At 37.0% G+C, this 16,034-nt stretch overlaps 1 protein-coding gene across 1 annotated transcript in view; it reads right to left on the bottom strand.

The window, feature by feature from the left end:
- Window positions 1-16,034, bottom strand: part of AGPS (alkylglycerone phosphate synthase) — a 73,552-nt gene that overhangs the window by 41,914 nt on the left and 15,604 nt on the right. The window contains exons 2-9 of the mRNA XM_089494730.1: window positions 15,972-16,034; window positions 10,929-11,019; window positions 8,208-8,328; window positions 7,272-7,346; window positions 5,015-5,086; window positions 4,692-4,771; window positions 4,096-4,176; window positions 1,854-1,979 (exon numbers count right to left, since the gene is read on the bottom strand). The exon at window positions 15,972-16,034 is cut by the window's right edge and continues 27 nt beyond it. Of these exons, the coding sequence (XP_089350856.1) occupies window positions 1,854-1,979; window positions 4,096-4,176; window positions 4,692-4,771; window positions 5,015-5,086; window positions 7,272-7,346; window positions 8,208-8,328; window positions 10,929-11,019; window positions 15,972-16,034 (709 nt within the window). The remainder of the gene's footprint in view (window positions 1-1,853; window positions 1,980-4,095; window positions 4,177-4,691; window positions 4,772-5,014; window positions 5,087-7,271; window positions 7,347-8,207; window positions 8,329-10,928; window positions 11,020-15,971) is intronic.

The following is a 16,034-nucleotide window of genomic DNA, read 5'->3' as shown; positions in this document are numbered from 1 at the left end:
GTTGGTTACATGAGATCCTTTGAGATCAACTTAACATGTGTGTGTATAATGTATTTGATTCTGTTACCTCCCTTTAGGTCGCTTGACACGTTTAGAAAATGAAACAGAAATAAAGGGATTGTGTTTAATGGCATTTTACAGTATTTACCCCACATAATGTACAGTTGTGATACACCCTACACGACCAAAAGCACATGGACAACTCTCCTAACTGATAACGGGTGTATAAAATCAAGCACATAGGCAGCCATCTCCATAGACAAACATTGGCAGTAGAATGGGTCACACTGAAGAACACAATGACTTTAAATGTGGCAGTGTCATAGGATGTCACCTTGGACACAAGTCAATTTGCAAAATGTCTGCCCTGCCAGATCTTCTCTGGTCCGCTGAAAGCACCATTATTGTGAAGTTAAAGCATCTAGGAGAAACACCTCAGTCATTAAGAGATAGATCACGCACACTCACAGAAAGGGGCTGCTGACTGCTACAGAGTTCCAAACTGCCTCTGGAAGCAACATCAGACCAAGCTCTGTCTGTCTGGAAGTTCATGAAAGGGATTTCCATGGCTGAGCAGCTGCACACAAGATGAAGAATACCAAGCCTCAGCTGAAGTGGTGTACAGCATATCGCCACTGGACTCTGGAGCAGTGGAAACGTGTTCTCTGGAGTGATGAAGCATGCTTCACTATCTGGTCTGATGGAAGAATCTGGGTTTGGCAGATGCCAGGAGAACGCTATCCACCAGAATGCAGAGTGTGTACTGTAAAGTTTGATAAAGGAGGGATAATGGCCTGGGGGTGTTTTTCAGGGTCTGGACCCTTTAGTTTCAGGGAAGAGTAATGTTAATGCTACAGCATAAAAGAAAGGTCCATAAAGATATGTTTGATGGTGTGGAGGAACACAAGTGGCCGGCGCAGAGCCCTGACCCTAACCCCACTGAATACATTTGAGATGAATTGGAATGCAAGCCAGGCCTTCTCATCCAACATCAGTGCCTGATTCTTTTTTAGCTGAATGTGTACAAATATCTACAGACACACCCCAAAATCTTGTGAAAAGCCTTCCCAGAAAAGTGAAGACTGTTATAGCTGCAAATGGGGGACCAACTCTATATTAAAGCCCATTGTTCTGGAATAGACTGTTCAACAAGCTTGTATAGTTGTGATGGGCAGGTATCCACATGCACTGATGCGCCTTTTGTTCTCTTTTGTTTTATTACATTGAATGTGCCATCTTTTAGAATTCTAAACATTTAATTAAGAAAAATAACAGCCGAATAGTTATCGAGCTCTGATCCATCCGACGTCTAACATCTCAGCAGTAACCTTAGGTCTAGGTACCTCAAACACCAACAGCAAGTAAGGTATTACAAGTTTTACAAGTAGTTCCCCAGTGTGGAAATACAATTTCAGTGGAACAAATGGGAAAAGACTAATAGCTCTCCATTCTTAACGGAAGTTAAAATGAAAATAAACGAGAGTAAGTTTAAAAAAAAATAAAAAATAGAAAATTACTTAAACACTAAATAAAAAAAAACATTCAAAAAACACACATACAAAACCAAGAAGCTGAGAAAACAGTATGTCTATATACAAAAATCTACAAAAATGTGCATTTGGAAACTCGAGATAGACTCAGGTTACATTTTAAGTTTGGTGGAATTAATTTTATTATCAAGATCTTGCAATGTAGAAAGATGTATGGAAATAGTATTTTGCACGCTCATTAGCCATGGGAAAATACTACAAAGAAAGCAGGAAATGCTGTGGTTTATATATTCCAGATGATTTTAGATAATTTCAGAAACAGAGCATGAGAGGGTGGGAAAAAAAGAAGCAAAGTTTTATTACCAGATCTTCAATGTTTCCATAGATGTTCTTTTTCATCCCCGAAGCTCTTGTGGCCACCCAGCCGCCCAGTGTGCTGAACTCCATGGAATCTGGCTCATGGCCTGTGCAGTAGCCACTTTCCCCAAGCTAGAAGATCACAAGTAGCAAAGTCAGAGGATAACTTAGAGGCACTAATATTAATAGGTTTGGACTTAGAGGCCAAGTGCATAAAACATATTTAATTTTCTATGATTTTTATGTTTCTAGATTGCATTTCTGTCTATAGACACCACTTCTTTACCTTCTTTGATACTGTCAAACAGGTTTATTGTTACTATTAACACAGAGTTCATCTCCAGAACCCAGTGGGATTACTTGTATGCACTTTTACCTGGTTTACCTTTATGACTGGGGCTTTCATCTACACACTGCAAAGGACCAAGTTTCTATACAGCACCTTAAATGATTAATTTTAATATAGCGCTAGAGGGTTATAGAGGTTTTCAATAGAAAAAACACATGTTTCAAATTAACACATTTCACAATTTCTAAAATGTCCCCCAAAACAGACATTAAGTCTTGCCCTGCTACAATGTATGCTGTATGCTTAGCCCGCTAGTGAGAGGAAATGTCTTAGTGCATCCCTATACTGTATTAATTCACTCCAATCATCATAGAAAGGGACCAATACTAAAAAATCAGGAAAAGAACGGGAAGAAGGGCCTTGGATGAATATGCTGAAGATATCATCAAGGTGGATTATTACATATTATGTAAACGGATGGCCTTATCACATAGGCAATCTACTTAGCTGCACCATTTCAGGCACTCTCCTATAATAACATGGAAGCACATCATTGAGGGGAGAACTGGGAGGCACAGTTCCAATGAGTTGCTAATCTTCCAAGACAGACTCAAATTGTGAAAGAGGACTTCATTAACTACTAATTTTATTCCAGAGTAATCCTGTGTGACTAAAAAGTCAGAAAGTTCATCCTATAAAGCAGAAGATAGCATGAGATATATCATATGCTAATATCATCCAATAAATAAAGCACTTATTTTGCCATTTCTTTTTCATATAATATGTAGCAGGCCTTCAGAAAATTTTAGCAAATTGCCCACACTTAATTCTCTCAAGGAGTGATGTGCTTTAATGTACAACCATCTGGTTATGGTTCCTGTATGCAACAGCATCATTTATTAGCGATGCAGATCATGCATTCCTGTACATTTAATAGTCACTTGTTCCTCATTTTTCTATATTAGCTTTCCACTGCCATCTGTACAACACCTGAGCTGGAATAGATGCCCTTAAACTGTAACAACACAAAGCAGTCCCTCAGAAATCATATTCAAGCTCAGCAGTCTTGGATCAAATGATACAAGCTCAACCATCTGTGAACTTGGAGTTTACTCTATACTGAACAATCAGAGTAATCAATTTTTGTTAACCAGGAATCGCTGCTGCATATAAAAAAGAAGAAAAGGGAAAAAACAGGGGAAAAGAAAAAAAAAAACAGGGGAAAAGAAAAGAGGAAAAAAAAAGGGGGAAAAGAAAAGAACGTGACAAAAAAACAAACAACGTGCTGAAAGAAAAAAAGAAAGTGAAAAAAAGCGCTGAAAGAAAAGGTACATAACGAAAGAACGACACCCCATAAATTTCAGTTGTATCGATATGAATATGATAAAATTAATAGCCTAACAATATAACAGCTAAACACAAAATGCCAATATAATATGCACTGTATATTTAATGTGTAAGTGGTGGTAATATTTTAAATGAAATATATGCAAAATAACAGCATGGGAACTCTGGTTTTTGTTTCATTTATTATGAATCCCACGCGATTTTAGCCACATAAATATGGCAAGAATAAGTTCTATTTATCAAATGTGATTGCTCTATACAACATATTTCTTTCAGAATACTGCATCTTCCATATACCTAAGAAGGCCATATAGTATTACGTCAACAGAGTGCCAATGGGCATGTCTCCTGGACCATTAAAAGGTTGGAAATATGTCTTATGATACCACATCTTAGAACTTGGGCTGCACGGATTTAAGTGGCCACAGTACCAGTAAGTGGGTTTGGCTCCTGAAGATATAAGAATAACATTAGCTATTTTTGTCCTTTAAAATATATACACTTTTATTTGAGTTTTCAATGAGAACGTTTTATAACCAGAAACACATTGCAAATGTACACAAAAAAAACCAAAAAAACATATTTGAGAAGTGTTAACTTAATCCAAGTTACCTGCTTTTCCAAATCTTGCCCAGTGATCCCAGCCTCCACATGTGCTGTTAAGTTCTTCTCGTCTATCCAGAGTATTCTGTTCTATGGATATAAAATGAAGATTTCATAGGTACAAAGATATTAAGCATCTGGTCACTATTTTCTTTATATAAAAAAAACTCAGAAGCACGTAATCACTGAACTTAAGTGTTTCTTGCTTGCCCTGATTGGTGATCATTTTGTGACCACAGTTATAGACTACTAAGGAGTCACAAGGTTGTGTCCCAGCTTGCTTTATGATGCACACCTCTTTGACATAGTAAATAAAAGGAATAGTACGCTGTGATTTTAGATATTTAAATATATAAAAATAAATTACCGTTAATATTTAATTTTAATAAAATATTGTTTTCAGACATCTTTTGCATTGATTTATGTCTGTTAACATTAGTTTAGGGATATCCATCAATGTAAGGAGTGCTGCAGATCTTATTGCAACAACATAAAGGAAACGAATAATGAATGCCTGTAACTTTTGCCCAGTGGTCCTGTTATACATTAAAGGGATCCAACAGCTTTATTATGCATGACACAAACCACAGTTACACCCCACCTACCATTTGTGAAGTATCCAGTGAAACAATTGTTCTTTTCTCGTCCTCAGGACACTCCAATGCACTAGAGACACTTGTTCCACCTGCAAAACATAAATAGGGTGGTTTTATTTATTTCTACAGAATGCTTTCATTGAGTATGTAGACCTAAGATCAAGGAGTTACTAAGGATGGGAAGACCCGGGTCCCACAAAAATAGTGGCCACTGTTACAACCAATGTTTATTCACTTCTTTGCAACTGCTGCAATGCCACCATTTACACCATTTCACACATCAGTGATGTACAACTGACATTTTACAGGGTCAGTTTTCACCTAAAACATACCTCCGAAAGGAATCACACACACACTGTGTTTACAGGCCAGGTCCACAATCCTTACAACGTCTTCATGGCAACCTAGGAACAAAAGCATAAGAAATAATTTTTTACATTGTTGGCACCATACATTCAGCCTTGCAAACAAATACAAAACATGTCATGAATCTCAAGAATATACTTGGCTTTGGCAATAAGCAAACAAATTAACCAATGTGGTATTTACTAAGAGTTTGCAGGAGAGCTCAGCATTTGAATTCCCCCATAATAGGACACATTTTGAAGTCAACTCCAGTGAGCTTGTTCTGCAACAAGAATTCTTTGAAGTCACCTCACTGATTGACTCATGCATTATACAGGGCTAGCCCAGTCCTTCTCGAACGAGAAACTTGCCAGGGCTAACTTTTAATAAATTATAATGAAGTCAGCTTAGTGAATAAATCCAATCATGACTGCAGCCATAGTCCGACTTATTACACAAACAGTAGGTGTGTATTACACAACAGAACTTTATATAGTCTTGCTCGTGATGTATTCTGACATTGGCATTTAGAACACCCAGATTTTACTGTATATTTTACAATTAGCTAGAGCCCATTCACACAATACTCAGAGGTACTTACACGCTAAAATGTTCAATGTTTTGTACCATGTTACAACTCTCCTCCCGTTTAATTTGGATTTAAGGAATTAGCAGTTTCGAGCATAATTACATAAAACAGCAACACAATTAAGTCAGCTAATATTTAACAGTCTTTATTCTGCTAAATTAATGTACAATGACTAATTTGACCATTGTGGATGTGCCTAGAGCTATTTGTAAAGTTAACCTACTGCAATTAAATAGCTATAGTGATAATGACATGTTTAATAATGTTTAAGCATTACTGTTTTGTAATCTGAAATTACTACACTGTTAATTGCTACTCTGAGTCACAATGTGGCTTAATTGGAAGGGCATAATTACTGGAGGTAACATGGCCGTCTTACAGCCCATTTCACGCAGCCAGTAGATTCACCTTGTTCCCAATATAACGCACCCCCCCCATTCAAAAGCAATAAATAAGTCACTAATTATTCTTTATCCATTGGGGACCTTCAAAAAACCATACGCTTAAAAAGATGTTATTTGCAATCATTTGCTGCAGAGTATAAAAGGGGTATTTTGACGAATCCACAAAAGATGATATCATTGTTTCATGCTATATGTTTAGAATGTAAGTAACAAAAATTGCAGCACGCATTTACCTACTTGCCATATAAATAAATGTAGCCTTAAACTTTTTTTTTTTTTTAACCAGACATTAATTTTTCCTGGGGTCCATATAATATATATATGTATACGTGTGTGTGCGTGTGTGTGCGGTCAGTTTTGGTTAAGGCTCAGAAATATCAGGCCTTTGTTGGCTTGTGATTATCATTTTTCTGGCTTTTAAACTTTCTTTTGGATATTTCATTAACTCAAATGCTTTAACAGATGCCATCATGCAAAAATGAACAAGCACACTTTTAGAGATTTGTTTTTAATCTTGAAATGTACTTCAGTAGATTTTTTCTTCGAAATGCAAAAAGCAACCGCCATAGCGCTGCTTCCATAGGATAATACAATAGTATTTAGAGCTTAGTTGGTATAATTTCATATACATTTATAAACATTCCTACTTAAAATTCAACTTAGCCTCATAAACAGGTACCATTTTTTTGCACAAAGTTAAATTTAGTTTCCCCTTATATTTGGAATCAGGTAACTATTCCTGTTAAAACCTCTTATTGATCTTACTTGTATATAAACAATTAGTGGTATCCCCCCTTCACTATTGGGAACTACTTGGCAGATCCATCTCTGGAATTAAAGGGATTAACATATTAAAGAAAGCAAATGACATCATGAAATATCACCTAACTTTCATGAGCTTATCCTACGTTATGGCTGTTAAAGCTACACTACTCCCTAAAGCAAGCTCAACAACGCGTTTATTACGCAGAGACCTGGCACTTCTGTTTGGAATAAACATGTATAACCTGACACTATGTAAAAGAGCACAGCATTAAGTAATATAATGTTGACAGATTAACTTGGTAGTTGTTAATTGATGAAATTAAAATTGACCACATGGGTTTTAACCAACACCTTCAATGGCTGGATATGGTTGATGAAAGTTTAGGCCGGAGAATGACGACAGATTCCATATTGTGCGGTTTTGTTTCTGGGAATTTGAATTTGTAAAATATAGAAGAGTAAATGAGCGAAGTATTATCCACTTACTTGGCCACAAAACTAGGTCTGGGATTCTTTTAAAAACTCCTTCCCTGAGTGCAAATATTTCATGTAGGCAGTGACCTATGGAAGAGAACATATTAATACAATTGCTATTAACTGTGTTGGGATAGGTTTCGTACACTGGAAATCTTTTATTGGCATTCTTCAAAGTAAAACATATCAAAATAATGAATAATAAAAACACGCACTAAGTATAGGGCAGGGGAAAGAAAAACAAACACTCTTCATTCAAGAAGAGTGTAGTATTTTGGTTTTCAAAAGAATGATTTTTCAATTACACCCAATGAAAAATTAATTATATTTAATATCCTGCTACAACCAGGGTGATTTCTAAACAGCCACACTGAAGTACACATTCCAGATCCTGCAAAGGGTCGGCAAAAGATGAATAATCCCACTTCTGCAAATTTGTGCAGCTCAGGGATCCAAAACAGGGCCAAGTGTTTCTACTTAAACATTTACTCCCAAGCTTATGTCACCTGCAGAGAAGACAATGGCACATATAAATAGCTCATTAGTCACTGGGGCCTTCTCAGCCTTTAAGAGAAACCACACCACAACCAGGAGTTTAACATATTTATTACACAGGGTTTGTGCACAATCACATTTACTGAATATATGGTCTTTGAAGCATGTTTTCCATTTGTGAAAATTTATGTGAGCATAACAAAACAATGTATGGTATTTACATTTCATTAGGTGACTTACAAGCACCATAGGCACCCTATATATGGTGAAGTCATTCATGTGGTTAAAGAAATCTCACTATGGACTTGCATCAACTATTTAAGTCTTAGAATGCATACTATTTTCAAGATGGGTCACACGGCTGGTGACTCCAAGGGTAAGTAAGCAACATGTTATATTATCTCAGCACTCATAGGAAAGAAAGAGGAAAGACAAAAAACCATAGCTCCCTACCATGAGCTCGAAAAACTCTGTCTTCAGCGTCTTGGGAATATGAAATTTCATTGGCTTTAATGCCCAGTAGAAATTCTTCATTTACAACAGGTGCTGGGGCATCATTTACATTGAAAGATACCTAGTCAAGAAACATTAATAGGTTAAATGATGGAGAAAGGTGTGCATTTTTGCATCGAGTAATCGTAAAGTAAGGACATCAAAGAATGCTTGCATATGGTAAGCTTCTGAGGGCAGATCAATAGATTTCTAGCATCCAGGTATTACTCGCTCTTGAAATATGCCATGTAAAGCCAATACATCAAAGCCCATTTGAGTTGCACTAATATATTAGAAACAGCAGAGAAAAGCACATTAAAATATTAACAAAAACTATTTTATGTTTCCATACGTTATGTGGCCTTAAAGGGAAATTGTTAATATTTATATATACATATAGGTACCTGTCTTTTTTTACACACTACCTCATTATGATAAAGGGGAATTAAAAATAGGATATATATTATTGAGTTTTCAGTTTTCCATTCTTATAGTTTGATAGTCTTGTGTGTCTTTTCATCAACTTTTCTCATTAATAACTACCGTATATTCCGGCGTATAAGACTACTTTCTAACCCGAGAAAATCTTCTCAAAAGTCAGGGGTCGTCTTATACGCCAGGGTATACTTACTTACCAAGCCGGAGATTCCCCACGAAGCCACAAATCTCTAGGGGAGGGGCGAGTGGAGAAGCCGCCTCCCCTGGGCCGGTCTTCAGGGCCACGCCGAGGTAGGTGCAAGATCGTGATCTCCCCAACTAGCCCTGATCAGCAGGGCTGGTTGGGGAGATCACGACCTCCCTCTAACTAGCCCAACATTAGGGAGCTCGAGGTCTGGCACTTCAGACCTCGGCTTCCCTGCTCCCTAATCACTACACGCCGGCTATTGATGCCGATGCCGGTGATGACGTCATGTCCCAGCGCTCGGCATCAATTGCCGGCGCGTAGTGATGAGGGAGCAGTAAACAGAGGTCTGACATGACAGACCTCGCGCTCCCACAACTGGATGGAAGAAAGAAGATAGAAGATGAGAAAGGTAAGAGATGGGGAGAAAGGGGTGTGAGTGCAGTGTATGTATGTTGGTGTGAGATGGTCAGTGTATATGTATACATGTGTGTGTAAGAGCAGTGTATGTGTATGGTCAGGAGTGTGTAAGAGCAGTGTAGGTATTTGTTTGTAAGTTGGTGTGAGATATATATATATATGTGTGTAAAGGCAGGGGTGTGTGGTGAGGGCAGTGTATAAATGTGTATGTATGGACAGGCGTATGTTAGTATGTGTAGATATATGTGTGTGTGTGTGTGTGTAAGGGCATGTATATGTATTGTGACAGAAAGCAGGGGATGATAATGGAAGGAGTGTATATATCCCCTTATATTTTGCAGGGTGGTTACCCACAATAGGTTTTCTAGCCCCAGGGAAATGTACTGTTAATATTGGACTTATTAACGTCTGTTGTTATTTGTGTGTTTTGGGTCCCTGGGGTGGAGCATTTGGAGAGTAGGGCGGGCCAGTGCTCCACTCCACAGTTTATGAGCAGCCGAAGACCAGCAGGTGGGAATCCAGTCCGGAGATTATCGGATACTCTCCTAGTACTCACCTGGTTCCACTAATTAATGGGAGAGGCAGTTAAGTAGCCTCCTGGTCTCAGTGCAGAGGAGAGATCATTTGGCTCCCTGAGAGAGAGGGAGAGAGCTACCAAAAAACACTGACTGCTGCTATTATTGCATATACTCTGTTGTTTTGTTTGTTGGGAACGGATAAGCTGTCCAACTGTAGTTAGGTTGGAGAACCGTGTATTAGTTAGTGCTCACAAGAGCAAGGTTTTTGTTTTGATTTGTTTATTTTTCCTGTTATGCCTGTGACGAAAAATAAAAACAGGCCCAGCCTTTTATTTTACCCTCCTCGTGTCTGAGCCGTCTCTGCAGCCTTGAAGACTGTGTGTAAGTAAAGATTCCCGGACAGAGTACCAAAGTGAAGGGGTATTCTGTCACAGTATGTATATGTCTGTATAACAACCAGCCAATCACCGGTAAGGTACATCGCTTGCCGTGATTGGCTGGTTGTTGTATACTGGGTAGAGGGGTAGTCTTATACGGCGAGTATAGCCCAAACTCTATATTTGAACTGGAAAAGTTGGGGGTCGTCTTATACGCCCAGTCGTCTTATACGCCGGAATATACGGTACTAAAGTAGCGATGTAGAGTTTGTAAGAAAAATAAAATTTCGCATAACCTATAAATTAATTTGATAAACAACACTGATGTTTAGTCATCTGAGCACATCATAACATGGACAAGTACGTTTTGCACTACTGCCAGAGAAATGCATTAGGTGCTGCGGAATCTGTCGGTGCTTTATAAATAAAGTATAATAATAATAGTAATAATAAAAATCATAAGGCATCTTTGTACTTTTTTTTTTTTTTAACATGCATTGCTGGAATTAGGACTAAAGTTATCCAAATGTTGACTACCAAGCGGCAACCTTTTGTCCTATGTAGCGCACATGTAAGTTGGCGTTGAGGTACAGCAGAGAGTAAATATCTAGACCACCACCAGTGGAAGCTTTATCAAGTCATTCTGTTTTGTCATGTGATATATCCCATTCTCCCTATTTCTGGCTTACATTATTTACCCAGACTACCCACAAAAAAACTACTGTCCTGTGATGTCCATACTCACTCGAGAGGTTGTTTTGTGATCCAAACTTGCACCAAACGTCTTCTCCATCCATTCTCTCAAGGCTGGTAATACCATACCACCGAGTTTGTACCTGTAAGATGATCATATTTGTATGCATGTCAGCATTACCTTAGACCACATCATGACAGTAAAACACTATTGTTATGCAAATCAACATGTATTGTAATGTAATGTATTAAACATTGGAAGATTCAAGATATAAAGATATAAGAAAACTTAGAAACCCACAGTAAACTATTTGGAACTTTAACTAAACCATACTAAGAAAAGAAAAGAAAAAACTTCCAATACCCTTTTTCTAGCCAAACCTTTGGTGCCTTTCTGTCAGCACAAATACCTATTTTATTAGGTTATTTTACATACCGAACAAAAAGCTCTATTTCATCTTCACAGCAACTTATCTGATGTGATCAAAATTACTGGTGAGTACTCTGACACAATTCTTCACTTTTCAAGAGCTTGTCTGTCTGCCAGCGAAGGATTAAATCAACGCACAGAAGGAAAATGTTGTGGCCAGACACTGCATATTGTGCGAGTGCACAAGGTCATCAGTAGAATCAATAAAATGTATCCAAACCTTTATGAGAACTCCAAAATACACACTGAAATAATAGGAGAAAGATTGTCTAAAATCCCTTTATATTAAAAATGAGAGATGCTTAGCTTAAACGCCTGCATTAGTATCGGTTATCCACATGCTGCCATCATTATAACATAAGCAGATAGAGAAAAGGCTGTGTTCTGGAAGATTTATGGAGGACAATGCATGTGCCAAGATATTATATTGCAATTTCGAGCAGACATTGCTTACTTTTTCATTGTACTCTACGAGTTGCCAAAGCTCTCTCTGTTCTAGGATCAAAGATATCAAATAAAAACGGCCAATAGCTGAAGAACAGATCCTAAGGCAGTTATTTCAGAAAACAAACCTGCACAATGTCTGTAACACTGGCCTGATATATTTTGAATTGAAGTGGCATAACATGAAAAAAAAAAAGAATTGGTAATCAGTGAATAGTTCGCCAAACAAAACAGGAGTGATAAATCTTCGTGTTCGGCTCAGGGTGAGGCTGCTGGATCTGCGACATCCCGTACTGAGCTCATAAACTGCTCAGGGAAATAAGTTTTGCTGAAATCAACATAATGTATTATAATAGGGCCTATTATAGTTGGGCATGCCTGTGGGGTGTAATATAATATATATATATATATACACATTCATATATATACACATGTCGAGACTCAGAGGCTCTTGCACCAATATCACACTATTCCAGCATTGTCACATACAGATACAGTAGGTCGTTGGAATAGTTTTCTCAGGAACCACTGGGCTATTATATCAGCCAATTAACACTATTTGATCAAAATAAAAATAGCATTCCTTATTGCATACAAACAATCATCTCAGCATGTTCCTTGTCAAGGTTCAGATCTCTTAGGGCCAGATGAGTACCCGGGACTGCACTATATAACTGCTATTTGGACCATCTAGTCTGCCCATTTTTCTATGTGCTAAAGACCTCAAATCATATTTAATCTTTATGCTGGGACTGCCTTATGCTTATAGCATGTACACTAAAACTGCTTTACTGTATTAAGCACTAAAGCTTCTGCTAGAGAATGTTAAATATCAGAAATTCTTAATTTCCATTAAAGGGTAAGAATCATCACAGGCTTTTTCTAAGAGTATTGCGAAATACTTGCTAACATATACATAAATCATGCTACAGGTTGACAGACCACACTGTTTGTTGAGGGCAACATTTTGCCAACTCCCACGAGTATGTTCTCTCAAGCATGGAAGTTGCTCTTTAAATACTGTAAGTAAGAATGGAAATCCCTGCCAAAAGGGCTCAAACATTTCTTAAAATGAATCCTTGGTTACATTCTAATTTTAAGAATAGTCAGGCGATAGATATTTTTTTTATTCCAACCAGAAATGCTTTAGCATTCTGGCACACTGATCAGATCCTAAACCTTGATTTAAGTATCCCATAAGGCACCTCAGAGGCTCAAAAATATATAAATTATGTTTATCTACAGAAATCAAAAAGTATTTTATTGTAAACGGGAACCAAACAAATATTGAACCCACTACCCAATATTGTGAGTGTTAGGCTGAAAAATTAAAGGAATGGAATATTTGGCTGAAAACGTTCAAGGTATATTGTATACAGTATTTATTTCTTACTTATTATCTTGATACAATTTATAGGCTTGTTAGATTTTGGATGATTTGTTTTGTCTAATTATGTATGAAAAAATACTATTAAGAAGAAGAGAAATTTATTTTAGACAGTATATTCAACACACCAAAGATAAATATAGTAATGCAATGATTTTTTATTATATAAATACCTATGTATAAAAATAAATATGGGGCAATTAGGCACAAAAGCAACAGAAATACTACAGAGGGAATTAAAAATTAAAAGAAAAAGAAATATCTAATGCGTAAGCCTTTTAAATAAGCACGTCTCAATTTGAAGGGCCACAACACTGCTACAGAGCACAAAGAACATTGATATCAAGGGGCTATTCAATAGTTAATTCCGTGCCGCTTCTTGGTGGCCACGAAAGGAGGCTTTAAGTCTGTGCTTAGGCTGGGTTATATGATCTGTGAAGTACTGAATATGCAAAAAGATCCCTGGATAAACCTCACGTAAACAAAACACAGCCCTGCTGACACTCCTGTTAGATCCATAGAGAGCTCAGCTGCTTGATTCTGATTTGCTGAAAAACCTATAAATTAATGACACTATAATGCGATCTCAACAGTTCACGGTTCGGCTGCTGCCTGCAGTAAACATACAAACATTTTAACCTCTTCTCTGTACTCTATTGTGTCTGTTTTCCTGCACAGGTCGTGTTAGATGGATGGTTACCAGGAACGGAAAGAATATTGTCTCTGGGGTTTTTCTTTACGGACACCAGGGAATTTTGCATGAGAAGAACAGATTTCTATTATTTATTTGTTGACTCGGTTGTTCCCAGTGTGAAGTAAACATTGTAAAATGTGGATAGCAGAAGACAGAGCAGTGGATGGCTGGGCAATTACAATCATCGTGAGGCTGCCATCAGTCACTTTGTGCTAACGATTACCCCGGCCAATAGGAAAGCAGATTGGACACATAAGCCCTCTCCACCAGAACCAGCATGTACGCATATATCTCCCATTCACAGGGCTTAGGAACAAGACACAAACCAGATTTCCTTTTACTGAAATGCCTCTTAGCAGTAAATTCTCCTAAAACAACTCTTGTTGCACTTTATTTTGGGGGCTATTCTTTTGTGCAGTGACAAAATAACATTGTTGCAAGGACCTATAAAATTCACATGTATACAAATAGAAAAGATCATGCAAATAATTAAATCAGATCATGCAAAGGATTGAATATGAATATTTAAGTAACCAGTGTCACTAGATAACAATGGTAGTATATTTGTTATATTTTCAGTGAATTCTAAGAATATGTGGGAACACAATAGTATGTATGTATGTATGTATGTATGTATGTATGTATAAGAGCTCAAGATAGTTATTTATGAATTAACATATTACATTTATTTAATCCCTATCTCTCTAACCCCCCCACCCCATCATTTTGTACAGACCTACTGAATATGATGGTTCTCTAAAATCAAATAATTTTAAAAAAAAATAAAAAATAAAAAAAAACCTCATAGGAAACACATAAGTTACAGTTTATCAGTCAGCAGAAAAAAAACAAACGATAATTACACTCAACCCAGTTTTCATGAGAGAATACATCTACTTCCCTGCATCTTTATGTGTGTGTATGTATATCTATAGATATTACACACACACAGATAGAGATATATATATATATATATATATAAACATACAAAAGTATATACACATACAATGCAAAAGTATAATACTAGAATAACAGTATGTAAAGAACCCCAAGATTATGATGTATCATTTTATACAGCGCCATCATATCCTGCCGCGCTATACAATGGGCAAACAGGATATCACAAATCGTGTATAACATAGCAATTTGACTTGCAGAAACAAGAGGCAAGAAAGGCCCTGCTAAAACAAGTTTACAATCTAGAGATGGCATCTCGCCTCTTTAATATGTTATATCTTACATTTATGTGCTTCTGATGTGAGCATATGATTATTTGAAGGACTGTCCTAGAATGCTAGAAAGAGCAGCACTCTACTAAAAAAGTAATGAAAAGGTTAAATAAAGAATACCTAAACTAAGTGAATCAATTGTAAAGCTTTCAATGTCACAGGTGGGGTCCGGCTTTAGTCCAAATCTTACATTTTGTAAGATGTATAAGAGGTCAAGCCAGTTATTTATGAATTAACATATTTAATTTATTTAATCCCTATCTCTAGACTTTTGTTCTGAACAACCATGGAGTCTTTTCAAACTGCAGTACAGCCATTATCTGACTGCAGCTGCGTCAAATGTTATCACATGCTCTGATTGGCTGTCTGTGAAAAGGGTTGGGTTTTAGAGAAAGTTGATATCATTGGTCTGTGAGAAATGATTAATAGACAGACAAATATTCTAATTGGAGAATGGAAACAGTGACCTCACAAAGCTAATATGCATGGCCCCACCTCCACTTTTTAACCATTTGCAGATTACACTTTCACAAACAACTGCATAGCACCACCTCCTGGCTAATAGGGTGCATATCACCAGCACATAGAAAGACTAAGTCAACGAACAACATCATTAAGAATGAGCCTCACTTATAAAATTATCAATTTAAGAATATTAAAATACTGCACACATTTTAACCTCGAACCTAAGTTTGGATAGCTTATAAGGTTAGTTCATCGCATATTGTATATAATAAAATGTTTCGGCAAATTGGTAATTGTGTGATTATTCTTAATAAGTATGTAAAATAAAACATCCTTCATTTGAATATACTAAAACATTTTTATCAATGAACATTACTAAAGGCATTAACATCATATAACATTTAAAACACAAATAAAATTCTTAGATGATAGACTTCTCCGTTTACCTTTTGCCCGTGAACTCGGCTTGGCCTTTTTTATTAAAGGTGAACTTGGAATCATTGTAGCCC

The sequence above is a fragment of the Sceloporus occidentalis genome, unplaced genomic scaffold, assembly GCF_023333645.1.
Source record: "Sceloporus occidentalis isolate IW3139 unplaced genomic scaffold, rSceOcc1.0.p SCAF_74, whole genome shotgun sequence".
Taxonomy (NCBI): Eukaryota; Metazoa; Chordata; class Lepidosauria; order Squamata; family Phrynosomatidae; genus Sceloporus; species Sceloporus occidentalis.
This window is presented reverse-complemented; position numbering and strand designations above follow the sequence as displayed.